Source organism: Prunus avium, chromosome 1 (assembly GCF_965620075.1).
Source record: "Prunus avium chromosome 1, drPruAviu1.hap1.1, whole genome shotgun sequence".
NCBI lineage: Eukaryota > Viridiplantae > Streptophyta > Magnoliopsida > Rosales > Rosaceae > Prunus > Prunus avium.
The window spans coordinates 38,820,614-38,844,817 of NC_142284.1; the positions used below are offsets into that span (position 1 = coordinate 38,820,614).

Consider the following 24,204-nt stretch of genomic DNA (forward strand, 5'->3'; position numbering starts at 1 on the left):
ATGTTGGCCATTGAACTAAAAAGGTTGGAGCCAAATAGCAACTGGTTGGCTTGAACAAGGCCAATAGCCATGGTGATAGATAAAATAGTCCAACATCAAGAGAACCAGCAAATTCTCAATCATAATGATAGGAATCTCTATCTGAGATGGCACTATGGTTAGTTGTTAACAATCAATTAGGCTATGGTTAGTTGAGAGTTGGTTAGATTAACTCTATATTAACTGAGAGAGTTTGTATTGAGGAGATAGTTGAGAAATTGTATCATATTCTTTGTGAAAGAAATAATATCATTGTTGTTCTTGAGATATTGAGTTAAGGTAGAAGGCAGGTTCTATCAGAGATAGAGAAAAAGAGAAAGAGAAAGAGGAGGAGGAAGGTTGCAATGGATGGTGGGTGTGTGTGGGTTTTATTTTAGAGAAATGGAAAGAGGTGAGATGTGAAAAAAAAAGAAAAAAAAGAGGGGAAATAGATCAGAGATATGACAAATGGAGTAAGGAAAACAAGACGATGAAAACGTTTTCAGAAGACACCGAGAACGACAATTTTTCATTTTCAACTTTTGTACACAATATAGGAATGGATCAATATGAACGCGTTCAATCGTTAGATCAATATGAACGCGTTCAATCGTTAGATCAATATGAACGCGTTCAATTAGGTTTTTCTTGTAGTGACGGTTGAGATTAAAACATGAGTTCAATTAGGTTTCACATAGAAATGGATAAAATAAAACTCATACACCCGAATGAGACCCACCCACCATCAACCCACCAGCCATCTCCTCTTCTCCCTCTTTCTCCACCATCTCTTTTCCTCCTCTCTCTCTCTCTCTCTCTCTCTCTCTCTCTCTCTCTCTCTCCACCTTTCTCTCTTTGACTCCATATTTGGTCTATCTTCTTTTCTGTGAGTTCCTCTAACATACATATTTCTCAATTTTTTTGATTTTTTGATTTTTCTTGGTTTTGGGTTACTGGTTTGTGTGTTCTATTGGGTTCCTCTGACATACTCATTTCTCAATTTTGTTTGTTTATACCATATTTGATCGGCTAATCATTCCACTTAAAAAAGGGCCTACAAAGCCCAGTCAAAGCACTGAGACTCATTAATTGATCATATGTAGGAGGGGCCTTTGTCAACCCTACCTATGTACAGACCATCGGCAAGCAGACTACCTCTCCAGCTTAAAAAAGGTGCCTGTTTTAGCAGGCTGGACAAAGGACACGTGACAGCTTCTCAGGCAATGCTCACAGTCCCACATCAAAATTCCACTCAAGGTGCACACCTCTCAAGATTTAGAAAAGGGGTGCAAGTCCCCAAAATGAGGTAACTATAAAAGGACCGTTCTTAAGCTAACTTAAGCATCAGAGAGCCTTCGTCGGTACTACACCGGTGCCCTAGGTCTTACCGTAGCTCTTTGTCTTGCAGGGGCTTCCTCATCTATCGAAGAGCACAAGGAGGCCGAAGGTGATGCAACATCTCTAAGTTGGGCCCAAAAGTGCTCAACCACTTTTGTGCATCAACATTGTTGATTCATTTGTTTTGGTTTAGGGTTGTGGATTTGTGTTGCCTCTTTATTTTGGACTGGTTTACTAAGTTAGAGCACTTCCACCCATTTTCCATGGTAAATGGCAAAGGCAAGCAAGGGCTGTTACTATTCATGTGAATAGTGCCTGCCATGGCAATTGTTTTTTTTTTTTTTGTTGCTTTTCCACCAATTGCCTAAGGGCAATCACTATCCATATGAGATTAATTTTATTTATACTTATGAGATTAATTTTGGTAAGATTTTCTGTTGCCACGTGTCCATATATATCAATTATAAATTCACATATCATATTTTAGATAAAATTTTCATATAAAATTTTTGGTTGCTACGTGTCCTAATTTATTACAAAATTCATATCTTAGATTTCGGATAACATTTTTGGTTGCTACTATTGCGCCACATGTCATCTATATCCTATCTAAGCGAGAAAATGAAGAAAGAATTGCCAAACGTGCTGAAGATGAAAGGGAGTGGGAAGCACATAACAATCAAGTTGTTTTAGCGATAGGTATACTCAATCAAGAAAGCCAACACCATTGTGGTTCACAAACTGGTCGTGGACAGATGTAGACACTCTCGGGGTAAGAATCTTTTGGAAGATTACTTTATCCTAAATTTGTTGTACTCTAGTGTTGATTATCGAGGGCAATATAGAATGCAGCCTCACATGTTCAATAAAATCATGCATGATGTTTGCAATTACAACACATACTTCGTTCAGAAGTGTGATGCTGCTTGTGTTTTAGGTTTTCTTTCGGAGCAGAAACTTACATCTTCCTTACGGATACTTGCGTATGGTGCTGCTGCAAGACGGGTAGATGAAATTGCGAGGATGGGAAAATCCACTATCCTAGAGAGCTTGGTCAGATTCTATAAGGCAATCAAAACTTTGTACACGAGGGATTACCTCCGCAAACCTACGGCTAGGGACCTCCAAAGGCTTCTGCAAAAAGTTGAGGCTTGAGGTTTCCCAGGTGTGATTGGAAGCATCGACTACATGCACTGGCAGTGGAAGAATTGCCCAACTGCCTAACAAAGAGATTATGGTAATAGGAAAGGGCAAAAAAATTTCATTCTTGAGGCTGTTGCATCATTCGATACTTGGGTTTGGCATGTCTTTTTCGAAGTTGCGGGAGCTAAAAATGACCTTAAGGTGCTCGGTCAATCCCTAGTGTTCAACGATGTATTGAGAGGAAGGCACCTCAGATCACGTATCAAATCAATAATACCATATACTTGGGTGGGTACTACCTAGCCGACAGAATTTACTCGAGGAAGACGACATTCGTCAAAACAATTCCGCATCGCCAAACAAGGAAGGAAAAACACTTTGCTGCCTATCAAGAGGGTTATAGGACATATGTGGATAGGTGTTTTGGTATCCTTCAAGCTCATTGGGCAATCGTTAGGGGGGCTACTCATATGTTTGATGAAAAGGTGCTTCAGAGCATTATGATGATATGCATCATCCTCCACAATTCATCATTCACAACATGATTGTGGAGGATGAGTATGATTATGATGAACCAGAAGTGTTCGAACCCGACCCCATGAATATGAGATTGATAAGAATTTATGAATGACCCATGGGAGCAAATGGACAACCCCTGGAGCACGAACCTTTGATTAGGGACGATCATTACAACTACCGGATGATTGACCATTATACCGAAATGCAATCTTCTTATGTTCAAGAAAGACGTCAAGTTGACTTGATCAAGCACTTATGGGGGATGAAAGACAATCACGGTCAATTAAGTCAAGTTTATATTATGCTTTGAATAAATTGCAAGGATACTTTTTCTTCCTTTATTATGCTTTGTTTTGATGTATGCAATGTTTTAAATAAATGGCTATATGAATTAATGCTTTCTTTATGAAATAAAAGACAATCAATACAACCAATTAAGAGATGGAAACCCTATCAATACAACATAATGGTTTTCGTCATTTAACCAATCCGTGTTGCTAGGTTCGTCGTTACGGAAAAGCCTTCTTCTCATTACATCCCTTTGTTCTTGCTTCCAAAATTCCTTTGTTTCAGGGGACATGGTTCGTAACCATGGCCATGGTTTCCAGATCTTTCTTATCCATGCTCCCTTTCTCTTGCAAATGCCTCATCTCTTGCCTTGTTAGCCTCATCTCTTTTGATGTCTCTCTTCATTCTCATTGCACCTTGGAGAGCAATTTGAATTTTGCACATTCATTGTTCAAAGGGCTCCCTCTCTTAGCCTTTGCCGCTTTTCTCCCAATATGCCTCAACTCCCTTTGGATCGGTGAGTCCACATTGACCGAGGGAGTCCAACGGTGATTTTGATGCCGGTGAATTGTAGAGCAGTGTCTCGTTCAACACAACGCTCGGACCCGTGGTGATAATTTTGAATCTCGGACAATTCTTCACAAACTCCTAACATTGGCAATTGTTGAAAGCTTTTTAGCCTTGGCCAATTGCACCAAACCATAATTGTGCTTGAATATTCTATAAAAAAAAGTTTAGAAATGCAAGAAAATATCGAAAAATATTGTTAAATGCAAGAAAATATCAAACAATATGACATTAATTTAATAAAATGCCAATTACAAAATTTTTACCTCGTTGCCAAGATTTCGCCGCTTCAAACGTTATCCTTCACTTTTGCCAATGCATCTCTCAATTTCCCTAATTCTTTATTTAAAATTTATCACCTACTAGCCAAGGCCATTTCCGTACAAGGTGAACCCGATCAAGTGGAAAATTCTCCATGAATTTTCCTCGACATATGAGAGAACTTTATCTCATTGCCTGTGATCGAGTAATGACCAACTTGGACCCAACACTCACACAACAAAACATCTTCCATGGTTATCCACACGCCTTTGGTTTCGATGGAAGATGCCATTTGTATTTTTACACAAATGAAATTTAGTAGTAGAAAATAAAGATATGATATGAGGAGAAGAATTTGTATGAAGATTTGGTGTGGAAAGTAAATAATATTGGAAGGTATTTATAGAAAAAAAATTATGAATTTTTTGGTTATTTTTTCCAATTTTTATGCCGTCGAATGGAGAAAAAAAATTGATCAGACACCCCAGGTCACACCACATCCTGGCATCAGTGGCTGGCGTGACGCACTCACGCCCCGCGTGTAGTCATGTGCCAATGGTAAAAAAAAAAAAAGGACTTTTATTCGCTTACACTAGCCTAGCGTCATCGCTAACATCATCGCCCGCGGGCAGGAGTTCGAGCTGATCTTGCCTCGGGCCTTACTTAGGTTTGGTGGACCCCATGTGTTGCCAGGGCAAGAATTCACCGCTGGAGCCAGTTTTGGAAGCCTAAAGGGTTTTTTGCCTGGGCTGGCCTCACGATTGGAAGTGCTCTTAGAGATTCTAAAATTTGTGAAATTCGATTATTATGTCAATTAGTAGGTTGTTGTGTTTAAGTTTGTTTTCCCAAACCGAAAAGTTGATTTAAAAATAAAAGTGGTTTTATATTCTAGTTGTAGTTTAACATATGTGAATATGCTTTTGAATCTCATACTGAACGAGTGAGGATGGCCTCATCCTACCTCCTGCGTTTCAGCCATACTTTGAAATTTGTAGCAGGACTAGGTTGCTAAGCTGCAGTTTGTCCTGAAATTTGTTATTTTGATTATAGATAAAAATTTGTTATGTTTTTTATGGGGTATATAGCAGATATTGTTTTCAGGTGGTAAAGTCATACAATCTCTGTGAGAAAGCTCAAAATCTTGTGGTTACACTTCTTTCACCAATACATTTTTTGTGTGTAAAATGTTCTTGAGACATTCTCATTTATTTCATGGGTTTTACCCAAAAAAGAATTATTAAGCCAAGTGAGATGCTCTTACGACTGAGTTATGGACCGTTGGTTTGCTTAAAGTGGTTGCAGAGCACGCACACAGCTACCCGGAAGTGCCTTATATAACAATATTTTCATTTAGAGCCCTTGATCAAACTCAAGCAATCTTCTTCCTTCCAAATGGCAAAAGACACCATACCTCTTTCCCTTTTGTGAAGAATCAAAGTGGGAAAAGATATCAGAAAGTAGGTTTTGAGTAATGGAAGATATAAGAGCGTGGACCGCATCCACAGGGCAGTGACCAACATAGTTGAGGCAAGGTTGTCATTAGCAATGTTCTATGGACCCAACAAGGACACAGTGATTGGTCCAATTGAGGATTTGATTGACGAGGAACACCCTCCATTGTACCGGAGCTATAAGTATGCAGAGGTTTTTGAAGAATTCTACAAGCAAGAAGGAAAAAGAAGATTAGTGAAGGAAGCTTCTGAGTTGCACAATTGATAATGACCATGAATCAATGAATACTGTAACTCCTCAATAAAATAAAGCTTTCATTTCATTCATTTTAAATAATATATAAAAAAAAGTCCAACAAAATAATAATAATAATATATGAAAATTAATCAATAATAAGGGAGTTGAGAGTTGCATAATCAATGACGTTAGCAGCCTCCTAGGAGGGGAATTCAATTGACCATTCTCTGTTTTTTTTTTGGACGAAAAGATGCCTTCAATTGACTATTCTCTTGTAGCCTAGAATTGACTGAAATCTAGCAGTTTAAAAGCACCTTCACTTGATGAAAAATTAAAAACCAAACTTCAAAACTTGATAAAAAAACTCGAGCTAATTTCCGAACATAAGAAACTAAAGATGGCAAATGCTGCTTCTTCAGCCCATATCCCAGAAGTGGTGCTTGGCTCTTCCATTGGCCAAAAGAGCATGCCTGTGCTTGCCTTTGGCACAGCAACTGACAACATACAGCCTAATCTGTTGAAAACAGCAGTTCTTGAGGCCATCAAGCTTGGCTACAGGCACTTTGATACAGCTGCCATTTATGGCTCAGAGCAGACTCTGGGTGAAGCTATAAAAGAAGCAATTAAGCTTGGCCTTGTTGTTTCCAGAGACCAACTCTTCATCACTTCAAAGCTATGGAGCAATGATGCTCACCCTCATCTTGTCATTCCTGCTCTCAAGAAATCACTTGAGTGAGTCTCAAAATCTCACAATCTCACAATCTAATTTGGTTTTTCTTTTCTTTCAAGCAATTGGAATTTTGGGGTGAGTGGTTTTGTTTGATTATATGATTATGTGTGCAGAAATCTTCAATTGGAGTACCTTGACCTGTATCTCATCCACTGGCCCATCAGTGCTAAGCCAGGAAAATTGGTGTACCCACTAGTTGACCTTATGCCAATGGACTTCAAGGGTGTGTGGGCAGCCATGGAAGAATCTCAGAGACTTGGCCTCACCAAATCAATTGGAGTCAGCAATTTCTCCAGCAAAAAGACTGAAACTTTACTCTCTTTTGCTACCATTCCTCCTTCAGTTAATCAAGTAAGTCCATTTGGTTTCTTTTCTTTTCTTTTCTTTTTCCAAATAAACAAAACTCATTAATTTGGGAGTCTATGTGTAAATATAGGTGGAGATGAGCCCGTTCTGGCAACAGAAGAAGCTAAGAGACTTCTGCAAGGCCAATGGTATAGTTGTGACTGCGTTCTCTCCTTTGGGTGCCAAGGGAACCAGCTGGGGTACCAATCATGTTTTGGAAAGCAAAGTGCTTCAGGATATAGCAGAGGCTCGAGTAAAAACAATTGCTCAGGTTCTGTCACATTTTTTCTCTTTTGTTCTTGAGATCTTTCTTTCACATTTTGCCACATTAATTGTTATATAGAAAAATACAAAGTGTCATACTATTTTTCAGTCATAATTAGGAGTAGATAGAACCCATTAATTATTTTCAAGTATATACATTTTGTGCATGGCTTCAATTCAAACAAACAATTTGTGACTCTGTGTGTTGGTACTTAAACTTGGGCAGGTTTGTATTAGATGGGTGTACCAAGCAGGGGTAACTCTTGCTGTTAAGAGCTACAACAAGGAGAGGTTGAAACAGAATCTGCAGGTGTTTGACTGGGAGCTATCAGAGGATGACCTTAACAAGATCAATCACATTCCACAGCACAAAATGATGATGAGAGAAGAACTGGTTTCTGCTGATGGATCATCATCACCATACAAATCCGTTGAAGAATTTTGGGATGGAGAGATTTAGGCCTGAAATGAAAACCAATCCTTGTGTAACATGTTTGTGTGCATCCAAAAATAAAGACGTTGTTGAGGGAAAATATGAGTCACCCAACATAATTTCACCACCACTGTCTAAGCAATGGGGTTTTATTATTTATTTCAGGTTCGGCCCATTCGAGATGAAACATCTCTTAATTACAACCCTTGTTATGAATTACAAGAGAAAACCCTTTGATTAAAATTACAAAGGAACATAATTTGGGGAAATGTGTGTTTGTTTGGTTTTGCAGCAGCACCTAAGTAAAATCTTAAGTTGCCTACGTATCCATTAAGAGAATCAAGCCACTCGTAATTTAAGGAATCTTAGTGAGTGAATGACCCACTAAAACAATGGTTTGTGTATGGAAATTTGTAGTGTTTGTGGGGAAATTTGGGGGCCAATTTTGATTTAGAATAAACCAGTGATTCTGTTTAGAATTGTGTTTGGGGTGAATTTGGTTAAGAGAAACTAGGGATTCGAATTTGGTTGTGATTGTGTCTAGTGGGATGCTAGACTGCCTATATACCTTTGACGGGATCAAACCAACGTAATTCCAAAACTTGGGTGGTTTAATTTGCGTGCTTTTATTACCACTTGGGTCTTTGACGTGGTTTGGTACCATTTGGGCTTTGGCATGGTTTTGTACCACGTGATTTGATGTGGTTTTGTACCACTTGAGATTTGATGTGGTTTTATGCCACTTGAGTCTTCACTTGACGATTTGGGAATGAGACTTTTTTATTTGAGCCCATTAATTCATAATTTGTGAATTTGAGACTTTGCACCATTGTTCGCCAATTGAATTTTTAATGGACAAGTCCATTGAACTTGAGACTTGCAATGAGCCAATTATATTTAAAAGTGTCGATTCTTGAGATATGAGACGAATCCATTATACATGGGAGCTGTAGATCATGGGGTCATGGATTGTGCAACGGCTTCTAACCAGGGTATTCACTTGCAAGTGGCGTCGTGGAACAAAACAACTAAGCTTCTTTGACTTTCACATGATGTGGTTCCCCACCGCAACACATTTTATCATAAACTTCATGTAATAGAATTCGGGCATAATCCAAGTTCCTTGTTTTGCTGCATGCAGAGTTGCAATCCATCTTTTTGCATAATCTTGGATTCACTTTGGACATGCAAGTCCGTGAAGTCCAAGATTTTTTTTATTTATTTGCTGCAAGTCAAAAAGGAAGAAGTCCTCTTCCTTTTGAATTCGCAAGTGGTGGGTTCACCACTACACTTACTTTTGTTTTCTTTTTTGCTTCTTCAGCATTGTTTTTTTTTTTCCTTTTTTTTTTTTTCTTCTTTAGCTTTCGTTGATGTGCAAACAACAAATATTTTTTTCCTATTGCAGATATTGTGAAGCTTTCATTTAAAGACATTTAAAAGACAATTAACTTGTCTTGTACCATGACTGGGTATTTGAATGAATGCCTTCGTTAATTTTTTTTGCTTTCTCCCTTCTTTGTATGCTATGTTTCTTGGGGCACAACCCAAGTTAGAGGCAAACCTATGCTCGTGATTTTCTTGCAAAGATACCAGATTTTGTTTTGTTTTGTGATGATTGAAATCATCATGACAATCCTCACAGATTGAACTTGTTGTTTTGAGATGCTTGAAGGCATCGTAGGGAGACCCAACGGGTCTTATGTCTTTGAATGCTGAACGGAGCCAACTGTTGAATTCTTAACTATAATTATGATGATAGAAGTCATCATAGCCAGCAGCCCTCTCGGGTTGCTTGAGATTTGGGTGCTATCTTTTGCCCTTATCTCTATAACTACTTTTGATGTCATGGTCTATGTTGCACGGACACGGGTACCGGGACATGGGAAAGCGACACGGCGACACGGAAAATCTCAAAAAATTAGGACACGGGTACGGCTAGGACACGGCAATTAAAATAATAATTTATTCTCAATACTTCAATGTCACATAATTCCATAAAACAAAACAAATAACTCATGTTCATCATCCATACATAATAATTAATACACCACAAAAATAAAACATAAATAATAAACTCTCAATCTTCTTCAAGCATCTATATCTTCATTGTTGTTGTTATTAGAAAACAACATGCCCTCTAATTCCAGTTCATCAAGTGATTCACATTCATCTTTCCCTAAAAAAAAATTCAGCATGATTCACATTCATTATGTCTAATACCCAATTAATAAACCAAATTCAAATGTACTCAACAACTAAGTAACAAAACTTTTATTAAAAATAAAAAAATAAATACATATACAATCATACAAAGATACCCACACAAAAAACACATCAAAACAGAGAAACAAAATAAAAAAGTTGTAAAGCCTAACCCGAGTTTGGCCACGATTTCTTTTTATTATTTGTTGTGTTTCTCTTAAAAAAAACAAAAGAAAGAATTGTCACCTCACCACCAAGTCCAACTCTTCTACTGTTGTGGAGTGGAGGGAGATAAGAAAAGAAAATAGAGAACATAAATAAATGCATTTGAAAATAGAGAAAAAAAAATTGCAAAGAGACTTACCTTGTGCAAAACTAGGAGAAGGGGAGGAGAAGAGCAGTGAAGTTTGGCAGCAGAAAAGGTGAGATTTAGGTTTAAAAAAGTCTTTTTCCACTTTTAGCTCCTTTTTTTAAAAATATTTCAAATTAGTCCACCAAAGTTTCAAATATCACGTTTAGACCCCAATCTTTATTTTAAAATTTTCAAACTGGTCCATGCCGTGTCTTGACCGTGTCAGAGTCGTGTCTTGACTGTGTCGGAGCCGTGTCTTAACTGTGTCCCAACCGTTGACCGTGTCGGGAGCGTGTCGGAGCCGTGTCGGCGTGTCTGACACTCCGACACTCCAGCATTTTGGAGTGTCCGTGCAACATAGGCCATGGTGACCACCACATCCTTGTCTTAAAGCATTGCATAAATCCTCACAAGCAGGGAGCAAGCTCTCATTGTCTTGTGGTCTTCAATTTGAGATGGCTTGACGGATTATAGACTTCTCTTGGTTGTTCATGGACGTCGAATAGCAAGACTAGACGGTCTCATGGCATGCAGAAAAAATGAGACTAGAAGCTCTCATGACAAATTTCTTTCACCTTGCAAGCTTTTGGTTAAAATTTGCTAGCAACTTCTCTTTGCAGCTCCTCCTTTTTCTCGTGTGTCTCTCCTCCCCCCCCCCCCTTCTTTTCTTCCAGGCATGATGCCTTTTATAGAGGCTATATTATGACGAGTTTGAATTTAAGTGGATGACCACCTCTCAACTGAGATATTTATCTCTTGGTGTTTCATATCTAACAAAATACATCTCTTTTATTTTTTTTTATTTTTTTCTTGATAAGACAGCAAGGACAAAAATTTCAATTTATCCCAAGTCAAATTCTTGGCTGATTGTTTTGGTGAAAATTTCACGTTCAGTTTTATAATGTTACAAGGAGCTCGGAAAAATTTTCGAAGCATTTTTCTGATTTTTCTACTATTTATTACCATTTTTTAAAGAAATTTGCATTACAAAAATGGAAAATAAAAGCAATGCGACACATGGCAGGACTTGAGCGCATCTTCTTCAGCACCTGGACACATGTACATCACCCAACTTGCCACATCCTTACTTTTTATCCTAAATTATTATTATATTGCCTTTTTCTTAGAAAAATCATAAGAAAAATACACACACGTCAGAAAAATATTCCAAAAATTGCTACGAACTCATTGGAACTTCATATTTCCTATTTAATGCCCCATTTCATGGTTATGAATTTTTAAAACGATTATGAACATGCTTAGGAGATACTTGTTGGTGTAGGTTATTGAAGTTAATAAGGATGTATAGTTAGGGTCGAGAAGAAAGTGAGTTATAAAAAGCACTTTAGATTTTTTCATAATGAAATGAATTGTTTTTAGCTTCCCCCAATTTTATAACGTTACAAGGAGCTTGGAGCAAGTTTTGGGACATTTTTTCTGATTTTCCTACTATTTATTACCATTTTCTTAAGAAATTTGCATTACAAAAATGCAAAATAAGCACGAGGCAACACATGACAGGACCTGAGCACATCTTCTTCAACAATTGGATGTGTGAATGGTCAGTCAACTTGCCACATCCTTACTTTTTACCCTAAATTATTATTATATTGTATTTCTATTAGAAAAATCATAAGAAAATACACACGTTGGAAAAATATTCCAAAAATTGCTACGAACTCATTGGAACTTCATCTTCCCTAACGAAGGCCTTGTTTCATGGTTACCAAATTTTAAAAACAAATCCGAACATTCACATGAGATATTTGTTGATGTAGGTTATTGAAGGTAAAGTTAATAAGGATATATAGTTGGAGTTAAGAGGAAAGTGACGTGTCAAAAGCACTTTGAATTTTTTCATAATGAAATTTAGTTTTATAGCTTCCCCCTATTTTATAATGTCACAAAGAGCTTGGAGCAATTTTCCGATTTTCCTACTATTTATTACCATTTTTCTATATAAATTTGCATTACAAAAATGCAAAATAACCAACAGTCGACATGTGGTGGGACCTCATCGCATCTTCTTCAACAGCTACACGAGTGTAAGACATCAGCTTTGCCATATCCTTGCTTTTTCCCATAAATTATTATTATATTTCCTTTTACCTTTTTACCCAAAATTATTAAATGGTAACAATTTTTTTTTCGTCCCTAAAGCTAAAAAATTCTCATTTTGACTAATAAAAATGGAAGTTAATTACCAAAATGCATTTATTTTACTATTTTTTTCCTTTTAAAAGGCAAATTTTTTTTGCTTGCCTATTTTTATCTGTCAAGGATATTTTCGGTGTTTCGAAATGTTTTCACCTTTATATATATACATAAGCTGTAGCATTTAGAACATGTTGAAAAACAAATATTCTAAGATTCCTTGCAAAAAAAAGCGAAGATTAACTGAAAATATAGGCATATGAAATAAAAATATTTGTGAATAGGCACCCATATATGAAGATTCCTTGCAAGAGAGACGAAGGCAGAAGAATAAAAATGCAAATATGATTTAATGATATACAAATCCAAGAAGATATTAAAAAGAAAAAGAAAAAGAATTGATTTAATGATATACAACTAGCCTCTCTGTATGCGCTTCCGCGCCTACGAGAGGCTTTTTAAAAAAAAAAATTAAATTTATTTTAGAACTAAAAAAGATAATGGGTAGTTGTGTTCCATAAAAAGAGGATTAATTATCTTATTTTTCTTTTAATTTTAATTTTTTTTTAATATGAAAATGTGTAAATTTACCATATTATCCTCACTTAATTAATAATTTCAATTCTTAATGTTTGCATTAACCAAGGGTATTTTTTGGTATTTTGAATGTTTCATCATTCTCTACCTTTTGCTTTATATATACTAGCCTCTCTGCACGCGCTTCCGCACCTGCGAGAGGCTTTTTTTTAATAAAAAATTTAAATTTATTTTAGAATTAAAAAAGATAATGGGTAGTTTTGTTCCATAAAAATAGGATCCATTATCTGATTTTTCTTTTAATTTTAATTTTTTTAAATATGAAAAAGTGTGAATTTACCATATTATCCTAATTTAATTAATAATTTCAATTCTTAATGTTTGCATTAACCAAGGGCATTTTCTGATATTTTGAATGTTTCACCATTCTCTGCCTTTTGCTTTATATATATAGATAGATAAAAGAAAGCTACAATATGCAAATATGTGGCAAATAATTTTCATAAGTTCATTATTGAGAATTTCGAAGAATAACCAGAAGTTTGGCTCTTTTTGTCGTTGGATGTGATAACTTTTTTTGCATTTATCATAAATTTTAGGGGAATGCTAGCAACCTTCTCTCTAATCTTCTCCTTTGGACCTTCTCCCTTCTCCTCTTGACATGTGTAACTTTCTTTATACTTCAAACAATGTCATTAATGCATCACACAAGCTAAGTTTTGTCTTCCAAATTTACCCCTATTAAACATATTGACTTTTTTACAAGGATAGTTTTTTTTTTAAAACTTTCTTACCACCTTGTAAAAAAATCAAATAAATAAAAAAAACGTTAGTTTAGAGAAAAAAAAAAGCCACCTTTTCTTACCACCTTTTTACTCTAAAGGTTGGTTTTTGTTTTTGTTTTTTTAATTTTAATAAGGTGGTAACAAAGTTGTAAAAAAAAATCAATACATTTAGTAAGTATAAGACTTGGAAAACAAAAATTAGTTTGCGGGATGCATTAATAACATTGTTTTTAGTAGGGGTGGGCACGGTACGGTATGGTACGGTATTGAGCCCGTACCGCTACCGATACCGGAAATTTAAATCGGTATGGTACGGTATGAGATTATCGTTTGTCAAAATTGGTACCGTACCATACCGTACCGTGTCGGTATCGGTACAGTATCGATACCATTTCGGTACAAAAATGACAACTAAAAAATGAACCAATTCAATATTCAACATATTCATTTACCAAAATAAGTGATGCCTAAGTTACAAATTCAAAGATTCAACATATTCAATTATCAATATCCAAATCCTAATCAACATATTCAATATCCATCAACATATTCAATATCCAAATCAACCAAATCATAATCAACATATTCAATATCCATTGAATATAACATATTCAATATCCATCAACATATTCAATATCCAAATCAACCAAATCCTAATCAACATATGCAATATCCATCAACATATTCAATAGAAAATTATATATCTGAATAGTATTCGGTATGGTACGGTATTGATCGGTACCAAATACTTGATACCACTACCATACCATACTCTATTGGTACGGTACGGTACCGAATATTGATCGGTACCGAATGAAACGGTATGAAATCGGTATGGTACGGTTCGGTTAGGGTACGGTTTCGGTATTTCGGTTTTAGATGCCCACCCCTAGTTTTTAGTGTAAGGAAAGTGACACATGTAATGAAAAAAAAGGAGAAGGCTCAAAAGAGAAGGTTGCTAGTATTTCTCTAAATTTTCCAGGTATGAAGTAGGCAGCTGGTGATAGGAAAGAGAGAGAGGAGAGAGAGAGAGCCAATGGCCTTGTTGACCGGTATTAGACGGCGCCAAAGTCACTGCATGAGACAAATCACAGCCTTGCTTTAGGTGAATTTCAGTTTCTCCCACCAAAGCCCAACTCTTGAATTCCTGAAGAAAAAAAATATCATCTTAATATGATCAAGAGACTGGCTGTTGATCTGATTTTGGGTTATATTATGGGAAAAAAATGAGATACTTGGAGAGGAGGAGAAGAGAAAAGGTGGGGAGAGAGAGAGAGAGAGAGAGGAAGATTGATATATGGATCTCTGCTTTTGTAACTTAAGCGGCTTTTTTAATCTAGCCGTCCAATTTCATCTAACGGCTGCGATCTGTCCTCAATTAAGGTTTCTCTTGAGACTCGCTCTTTTTTTGGTTGGTGGAATAAACCCTCTAAAACCTTAACCCCTACCCTTTTTCTCAAAGTCCCCAAAGGGCAAACCTCCATCTTCAAATAATTCAACCGCTCATAGCGAAAATCGAAAGTGTTTGATTAAATATGCAGAACGACGAGGTCATATGGCAGGTTATCAGGCACAAACACTGCAGCTTCATGTCCAAGTATGCCGTTTTCTTTCTCTAATGTTCTTTTTGTCTGTAAATTTTGATAATTTACCTGATTTTTTTATAACTATTTTTGAGTGTTAATTGGTTTTTTGTTTCTGTTTTTGTCAGAATTGAAACTGGGATATTCTGTAGAAACCCATATAACGTCACTGGGATTTGTAACCGAAGCTCGTGCCCTCTGGCTAATAGTCGCTACGCCACCATTCGCGACCATGATGGTACTTGTTTCTCATTTTGCTTATTCGTGAATGGTTCTCTTTACTCTGCTATGAAGATAGCAAAGAATGAATGTGTCTTTTCTTGCTTTAACAAGGTGGTTTGCTTAATATTAAGTTGGACACTTGATCAGAGGTTGAGGCAATTTAGGTAGAGCCGGTGTTGGAGCTACGAATTTTGATTTTCGGGGTCAATAACGAAAATATAATTTTCTCTTAAGTAGAAATGAGGACAGGGGCCTGCATTTAAACCAAAGTCAATTATGTTAGCAGATTCTTCATAACCCTTTTAGCTCAGGGCCAATTTTTTTATCTATTATGAATAGGCACCCATATAACTTTCTCCTTGGTCAACACAAAAGCCTCTTAGCTGCTTCCGTTCACATACGTAAACCTTCTACCTTTCATCCATGGAGATGCCATCTTTGAACACGATATACTGTATGTCGAACAGAAGCATCTAGAAAATGCTTCGCACAACTTTCCCTCTGCAAAACCAAGAGCACTTAATGTAGTTATACGATGTTCTACTCTCTTTTTTGTCGTATAACTACAATATAAGAGATCAAACAATCTTCAATATCCTTTGAAACCTATTGGTTTGCTAACATATATCTGAAAAGCTTATATAGTCTTGTTGATTTTCCCAGAGTATAGTTTACTTAAAATTTGTTCCTATACTAGCAGCAATGCATATAATGTTTTCCTATGTTCTGTTTGTGTCCTGCAGGAGTCTTCTATCTTTATATGAAAACTATAGAAAGAGCTCATATGCCAAACAAATTGTGGGAAAGAGTTAAGTTACCCAGGAATTATGAGAAAGCACTTGAAATTATTGACAAACATCTGGTATTGAAAATCTGACCCTCTTTTAACTGTTTCTGATTAAATGTATGTTAGTTTTCATAGAGTTAGAGGTTCTTGAAATGATTAATCAGCATGACCTTCCTGAATTGGCAGATGTACTGGCCTAAGTTTCTTGTGCACAAAACAAAGCAACGGCTGACTAAAATGACCCAGATGAGGATACGCATGAGGAAGCTTGCTTTGAAAACAAGGTCCGTATCATCTCATTGTGTAATGCTTCGTGTCCAAGTGATAAATGTCTACTTCATCTAATAATTATGTTTTTAAAATTAAAAAAATTGTCCGAAAAGTGACTTTACCTTTTTAATGTTGATATTAAAGAAGTTGTGTTGAGCCATTGTATTGATGCAATTTGTTGTGTTCTTTACCAGGGAGAAAATAATGACGACACCAAGGAAAGAGAAAAAGAGAGAGGCTAGAAGAGAGGAAAAGGCTGAAAAAGCTGCAGTGTTGGATAAGGTTTTAACTTAACTGCCATACACTATAAAAGTACTGGACTTGATCTGTTATTGTCGCTAGCTCTCCTAAAGATTTACTGTCCTTCTGCAGAGCATTGAGAGAGAACTATTAGAACGCCTCAAGAAAGGAGTTTATGGTGATGCATATAAAGATATATACAATTACCCCTTTGATAAATACCAAAAAGTTCTTGAAGGGGAAGAAATGCAGTTGGATACTGAGAGAGAAGAAGAAGAGGAGGTATTCTTGTCCAATTTTATCATTGCCCTCTTTTTGGATGATCTGATATCTCAATTATTAGTATTGAAATGTGAAGTATTTCATGGTATGCTTACTTGAAATTGTATGCTTTCATAATCTAAGTACTTTTGTGGTTGGAATAAGCAGGAACCTGAGATAGAATATGTTGAAGGTTATGATGAACTTGAAGAGGAAGATGATATTGAAGATTTTGCTGGTTTTTCAGTGGACAATTCTCATGCAGATGATGATATTGGTAAAGCTAAATTCTAGTCTTAACAGAATATGAAATGAATGCATGCATAATCCACACAAAATTTGCATAACAGACTAATTTTTTTAGTCTGCTGTGGCTAAAAAAAGGTTTATAATGCTTTGTTCCAACTGTTGTATAAAACTATGGGGAAGAGTTTGTGTGCTTGTGCGTATCAAATGGACTCAATGAAGGATCTTAATGATGCAGTTGGAAGTGATGAAGAGGCAGAAGCAGTTATTCGCAACAGAGAGAGAAAGGAATCTGCCTTTGCTTCTAGAAGATTTGAGAAAGATGAACCTGCTGCCAAATCGAAGAAGAAGCCAAGGGTACTTGTTGAGGTAATGGCTAGTTACATCTTTAGTTGGTTCAGCATAGTTTTCTTGCTTTTCTTGCTTGAAAAGCATTGATGTATCACTTTAACTACAAACTGTCTTTCCTATCCTTAGGACTTAAGGGGTTGCTATTAGACCATATCATATGTTAAATCCAAGCCGCTTATCTCCCTTTTAGTTGTAATTGATTAGGAGAGCAGTACCCGTAATGTAAATAATACCCTTTTTTAAATAATTGTGAAATCACTAGAAATAACTTGCTATATCTACACGTCTATTGTGATATGTAACTCTTCCCTCGAATCTGAATGTATTCCTTATTTATCAGGTTGAGCATGAAGATGCTGGTGTTAGGCAAAAGGCAGTCCACTGAGAACTTCTTCTTATTTCATTATTTGATCTGGAGAAGAGATGGTTGCAACGCTCTTCTTCTTGTGAGGTTGGCCTATTTTTCTCAAAGCTTGCTGTGCAAGGAAGAAACTTGCTGATGGTGACCAAATTTTGAAAGATTTTGATAGCTGAACAATTTTTTTAAATTACCGTAGTGTTGGGAAACCATTGTATTGCTAGCTTTGAGTTGGAGCTGGCTTTGGCCTGTGGGTTGTTTGTAGGCCAAGGGACATTGTTAGTTAGGTTTTCTGTATTGTAAACGTCTTCTGTAACAAAGAAAAACAATAGTCTGTTGGAAGGATCCTAGTTTTTTCCGTTGCTTTTGTTTTGGATTTTATTTCTGTTTATGAATCCTGGTTCTCTTTGCATTTGGATGACGTTAATGAGAACTCCTGTCATCCCTTCCAAATGTAATTTTAAGAACATAGTTCTAAATTAAATGGTTCTACAGTTTATGGGTTGTTCAAGATCCAACAAGTCATGTCGTCTAGTTGGTTTCCAAAGGGTAAACCGCTTCCTTCGTCGTATCAAAACAAAACCAGCAGCCCATTACTCTATCTGGTTGGAGCCCACAGGTTTCTCTAGTACTTTCCAGTTCTCTCCCCCTTTCTCTGCACATATATGTTTCCTCTTTCTCCGACACTTGTGTTTTATCTCTCTCTGTCTCGATCATCTTCTACTTGTACGTCTAACTGTTTGGAGTTCTTATGAGTCCGAGAGAAATGGATCAACAATATTCCAGGGACTTTCCGATCCTATCCTATATCCTGTCAAAGCTCGACCCTAAATCCAATCCACCACTCCCACCCCAACTCCAAGAAACTCTGTTGACTCAGCTTCCCCACCTGAACCACCCCAAAGTCCTTGCTTCCATGACCCACCTCATCCCCACCACCCTCTCTCAGACCCTCTCCCTGCTCCGGGCCCTCGGTACTCCACCCGATCCGTCCACCGTGGTTGTGGCACGTGCCAAGATCGCTAAAATTCAGTCTAAGCTCCAAAACAGTAGTAGTAGTGCCCTCCAAGAATCCCAGAACTACTCACAAGTGAGAGAAGCGGCAGAGAAAGAGTTGGAGATATACAAGGCGGTGGTGAGGTTGGAGGAGATGCACAAGACCTATGAGGAACAGCTGAGGGATGTGGAAGTGAGGCTTGCTGAGGCATATGGCTCGGTCGTGGTTGATTTAGAAAAGGAGAAGGAGGGTGAGGTGATAAAACTGAATGAGGAAGTGGTCAGGATTTTGAAGGAGGCAGAGAGTGGGGTAGCTGTTGAAAGAGTTGCGCTTTCTGGGCGTCATCTGAGGTTTCTACCAGAGGCCTTCGGGAAGCTTCATGGGTTGGTCTCTCTCAACCTGTCAAACAATCAGCTACAGGTTTCCACTCTCATCTCTCTCTCTCTCTCTCTCTCTCTCTCTCTCTCTCTCTCTTGTTTATCTTAGAGACAGAAAAGCTTACAACTTTCAATGAATCAGTTCACTTTTTGAATTAGACATATGCCAGATCAAGCATTTAGCTAATCCTATATGAAAAATTAATATAGCTTACAAGTCCACTCACAATTGGATTTCTATATTTAGAGCAAAATCCAACTAACCAATCAATGTTTGCAGCAGATGGATAGAATTAAGACTCTCTTTGGCATCATTGATCTCTAAGTAGTAACTTATGATTAGGGTCTTGCATTTCATTGATGTAGTTCCTGGTAACATATTACATAACTGGTTTATTTGTTTGGCAAAACAGTCCATTCCAGATTCAATAGCAGGACTTGAGAAACTCGAGGAGCTCCATGTTTCATCCAATCTTTTAGTTTCCTTGCCCGACTCCCTCGGGTTGTTGCTTAACCTGAGGATCCTCAATGTGTCAGGAAACAAGCTGGATGCCCTTCCTGAAAGCATTGCTCGTTGCAGGTAATGTCTCAAATTTTCTTTTTCCGCTTGTCCCATCTTTTGTTCATGTGTTCTGTTCTTGGCGGGTAATGTTTCCTTCCTTTCCTGCAATTCTCACTTTGTGACAGTTTCCAAAACTTCTTTTTGTACTCAATATTAGTTCACTGGTGGAGCTAGATGCAAGCTTTAACAACCTGATGTGTTTGCCAACAAATATTGGTTATGGGCTACTGAATCTCGAAAGGCTCTCAATCCACTTGAATAAAATCCGTTCCCTTCCTCCATCCATCTGTGAAATGAGGTCACTGAGATATCTAGATGTTCATTTCAATGAGCTTCGTGGGCTGCCACATGCAATTGGGAGACTGACAACTCTTGAGGTGCTCAACCTGTCCAGCAACTTCAGTGACTTGACAGAGCTTCCTGAATCAATTGGTGATTTAACCAACCTCAGGGAGCTTGATCTAAGCAACAACCAGATTCGAGCTCTTCCCGCAAAATTTGGCCTGCTTAGAAAACTCAACAAGCTCAACTTGGATCAGAACCCGCTCGTGATTCCGCCAATGGAGATAGTAACTCAAGGGGTTGAAGCTGTCAAGGAATACATGGCACAGAGGTGGTTCGATATCGTAGCAGAGGAACAACAGAGGAGCATGCTTGAAGCAAGCAAACAAACAGCTCAGACTGGATGGCTGGGTTGGGGAACCTCCTTGTTGAATAACTTGGTTTCTGGGGTCTCCCATGGTGTTGCTGGTAATCTTGGAGGGAAGAAAGATTCTAGAGACCCATGTCTTGATCAACAGTTGTGATCATCCAGCTTTTTCTGTAAATATTCCTGTGTATATATTTAGTCTGGACATTTGGTTATGTATGAAGTCTGGTCTCTGTAAGATAATACTGATTTTACTGTAATTGATGGATGAAGATGGTATACATTGTTTTTGTGTAAAATGTTCTTGATATATTCTCATTTATTTTCATGGGTTTTACCACCAAAAACAAAAAGAATTATTGAGCCAAGTGAAATGCTCTTACGACTAACTAAGCTATGGACCTGTTGGTTTTCTTAAAGTGGTTGCTGAGCACGCAAACAGCTGTCCGGAAATGCCTTATATAACAATATTTTCATTTAGAGCCCTTGATCGTAGCAATCTTCTTCCCGAAAAATTGCATCCTTCCAAATGGCAAAAGACACCGTGCCTCTTTCCCTTTTGTGAAGAATCAAAGTGGGAAAAGACATCTTAATGTAGGTTTTGAGTAATGGAAGGTATAAGAGCGTGCACCACATTCACAGGGCAGTGACCAACAAAGTTGAGGCAAGATTGTCAATGTTCTATGGACCCAACAAGAACACAGTGATTGGTCCAATTGAGGATTTGATTGACGAGGAGCACCCTCCATTGTACCGGAGGTATAAGTATGCAGAGTTTTTTTTTAAAGAATTCTAAAAGCAAGAAGGAAAAAGAAGATTGGTGAAGGAAGCTTTTGAGTTGCACAATTGATAATGGCCATGAATCAATGATCTGGTTGATGTATTCAAAACCATGAATCAATGAATACTGTAACGCCTCAATAAAATAAAGGTTTCATTTCATTCACGTTAAATAATATATAAAAAAGTCCAACAAAATAATAATAATAATATATGAAATGTTGTAAAATGAACGGTGTATGCGGGAATATTGAGCTGCATGTAAAGTAAATGAGACATAATATTTAACGAGGTTCAGCCTTGCCTACGTCATCGGAGAGCAGTAGCAGTAACTTTTCCACTATATAAAATAATAGGGCTACAACTTTAGTGTTTACAATCTTTGTGGCTCACTGATTTTTCTCCTTGTTGAGACCCAAAAAATCCACGGTTATGCCCAAATAAATTCCTAGCCCAAAATGACACATTATTCAGAAAAGATCCAATTAGGGGCACACAAAGATCCGCCATGCACAAATCACACTTCGTGTGCCATGCCAAATAAATAATCCGTCGTGCTAGGAATCGAGATTAAGATTATAAAATGCGTTAGTTCTATAAATCCATGCTAATTATTCTGTCAAGCATCATAATTAAAAAATATGCCAAGCAACATGCAATGCCAAATGAGAAATTGTTATGTCACACCCAACCACGCTACAAGCCTAAGTGGACCCAAGCCACTCAAATGCCCAGAGCTTGCTTAAGTGGGTTGTGGTATGGATGGTAATAAGTTGTCATGAGGCCTATTGATGGACCAAGAAATGGAGGTTCCAGGTCACTTGGGAGCCTCGGAACTCAGGCCCATTTCTTAGGCCCAAAATATGGGTAAGCACAAGAAAGAAAATATCCCAACCCAAAAAGCCCAACCAAAATGGCCCACTAAAATTAACCAATATAGCCCAAAACTTGAGGAAATTAGCCCATTTGTTTGGTAGGTTGACTTGCCATCTTAGAAAGCCCATACAATTAGAAGTAAGAAGCAGCAAAGGCTTCAGCATTTGGCTGAAAGACAAAGCCACGGAAGAGCTTGGAAGACCACGTAGGCTGCTGGGAGGGAAGGAACAAGTTTTCAAGAGATACATCCAAGGGACCAAAAGATATTGGCGCGAGCCACCCTTCAAACCAGCATGTATACCCATTTCTTTCCCTTTTCAGATCTGACCATAGAGGAGGGAAGGGAAGAGAGGAAGAGGGATATCTGAAAATAGGAATTCTTCACTGGGGCAGCTATGGGAAAGGGACCTTGAGCTCCCAAAATCCCTGATTTTGAGCAAATGAGCAGAGTAGATTTCACCGAAATAAGATGATTGAAGGGATGAGGGGAGAACGAAAGGGAAAGACTTGGCAAAATGGGATGGAAGGCATTAGAGTTTCTTGGAAAAAGATGGCTTCCAACGGCTATAAATAGGGCCTCTTCTACCTAACAAGGATCATCCACAACCAGAGAGCAAGCTTCCTCTCTTACTTTCAAAACCAACAATTTTCGTGTTTAGTTCATCTCCTTCCTCAATTTTCCTTCTTGCCATGCTGTTCTAACACTTGACAGAACCACTGTCAAGCTGCTGGAAAAAGCACTCAAGCCACCCTTTTCTTTCTTTCCTTCATTCTCCACCAAACCTCTCTTCAAAATCCTTTCTCTCCTGTCTTAATACCCATCTTTCCCCAAGAACACTTAATTTTCTCTTTAATGCTAAGCTCATGGCAACTTTGCTCCCATGCCACAAGCCTCTCATGCCAAGCTAAGATTCTACCTGTAAGCACTAAGAAACTATCTGTAAGCAGCCATTATTTTTGTTGGTGAAGGTAACCAAGGCATTTCCTAAGGCTTTACTATCCTTTCGAAACATTTTGGGGCCTGATCTTTGAACTCAGATACAGGGGATATTTTTTCAGTTTGCTCCTTATGGCAGCCCAGGCCATTTGGTAGTTGCTGGAAGAAAAAGGTCCTTACACTCCTTTTGGCTCACTAATTTTTCTCTTTTGGAGAATTTCTCTCTGCTCTCTTTTCGTTCCTCTCACTCTTCTTTGGTGTGTAAAGCAAAGGAAGGTGGAAACCCTATTTATAGGCAGAATTCTGTGGCTGCTCACTCAAAAGTCTCTAGCTTCACGTGGGTGTTGGCAAATAAGCTTCTCCATTATTTTCCTTAGCTCCACTACATTATTTACAACACTCCCCTTTGGAGACCACAAGTAACATATTGTTGCCTCCCCCTGATATCTTCATAAGTATCCTTTTTGGAGGGAAAATCTTTCTGAGTGAGTGGATGATGTAGCCATAAAAAGTTCCTTAGTTTAGTGAGTAAATATATTTCCAATAGGTGATCTCTATGTAAATCATTGAAATTTTCAGAGTCCACGTATCCAACAAAACTTGGGCTATTTGTAAGTTCACTTGAAAAGAATATACCTATATATAGTGTTATGCGGAGATATCATCAAATATGACTCACATCATCCCAAAGTGGTGGTGATGGAGCTGAGCTTTATTTGGAAAATATAATGTCCGGTCTAGTACACTTCCGGAAAATCATTTAAGTGCCCAATGGATCATCCACATAAAAATGCTTCAATACTTTCTTAGTATAATAAAGAATCTTATTGGCATAATGCTAGATCTTCAGGGTGAGACACATATTTCTTGAACTCTTCAGGAGTTTTAACCAAGTATTAACTCTTCGGGAGCTTTGATCAATTATCAACTCTTTAGGAGCTGTAATGTGTTGCAACTATATCATAATTAATGTACTCACTGAGGCAATTTATACATATTAGTATTGAGTACAAAATTTGTGCTTCAGGCACATGTCCTTCATGGACTTACTTCATGACACTTTATGACACATTAAATAATTTT

General features: G+C 37.5%; 3 protein-coding genes across 4 annotated transcripts; all 3 read left to right on the forward strand.

Moving 5' to 3' along the window:
* The first annotated feature begins 6,143 nt into the window (after positions 1 to 6,143).
* On the forward strand, positions 6,144 to 7,722 carry LOC110755807 (non-functional NADPH-dependent codeinone reductase 2-like). The gene is made up of 4 exons (XM_021957093.2): positions 6,144 to 6,555; positions 6,667 to 6,904; positions 6,990 to 7,169; positions 7,389 to 7,722. The coding sequence occupies exons 1-4, from the start codon at positions 6,221 to 6,223 to the stop codon at positions 7,620 to 7,622; spliced, it is 987 nt and encodes a 328-aa protein (XP_021812785.1). The 5' UTR covers positions 6,144 to 6,220; the 3' UTR covers positions 7,623 to 7,722.
* Positions 7,723 to 14,734: 7,012 nt separating this feature from the next.
* On the forward strand, positions 14,735 to 18,448 carry LOC110755817 (uncharacterized). 2 transcript variants are annotated; one of them, XM_088247435.1, is made up of 9 exons: positions 14,735 to 15,222; positions 15,337 to 15,446; positions 16,174 to 16,292; positions 16,404 to 16,501; positions 16,682 to 16,769; positions 16,860 to 17,009; positions 17,154 to 17,265; positions 17,473 to 17,603; positions 17,926 to 18,448. In XM_088247435.1, exons 1-9 carry the CDS (start codon positions 15,161 to 15,163, stop codon positions 17,968 to 17,970), a joined length of 915 nt encoding a protein of 304 aa, XP_088103561.1. In that variant the 5' UTR covers positions 14,735 to 15,160; the 3' UTR covers positions 17,971 to 18,448. The 2 variants fall into 2 exon arrangements, with proteins under 2 accessions (XP_088103561.1, XP_021812795.1); XM_021957103.2 differs by having other exon boundaries at positions 14,739 to 15,222; positions 17,157 to 17,265.
* A 113-nt stretch (positions 18,449 to 18,561) lies between these two features.
* On the forward strand, positions 18,562 to 20,809 carry LOC110755816 (plant intracellular Ras-group-related LRR protein 3-like). Its single transcript, XM_021957102.2, has 3 exons — positions 18,562 to 19,360; positions 19,731 to 19,897; positions 20,037 to 20,809. The coding sequence occupies exons 1-3, from the start codon at positions 18,695 to 18,697 to the stop codon at positions 20,683 to 20,685; spliced, it is 1,482 nt and encodes a 493-aa protein (XP_021812794.2). The 5' UTR covers positions 18,562 to 18,694; the 3' UTR covers positions 20,686 to 20,809.
* Positions 20,810 to 24,204: the final 3,395 nt, after the last annotated feature.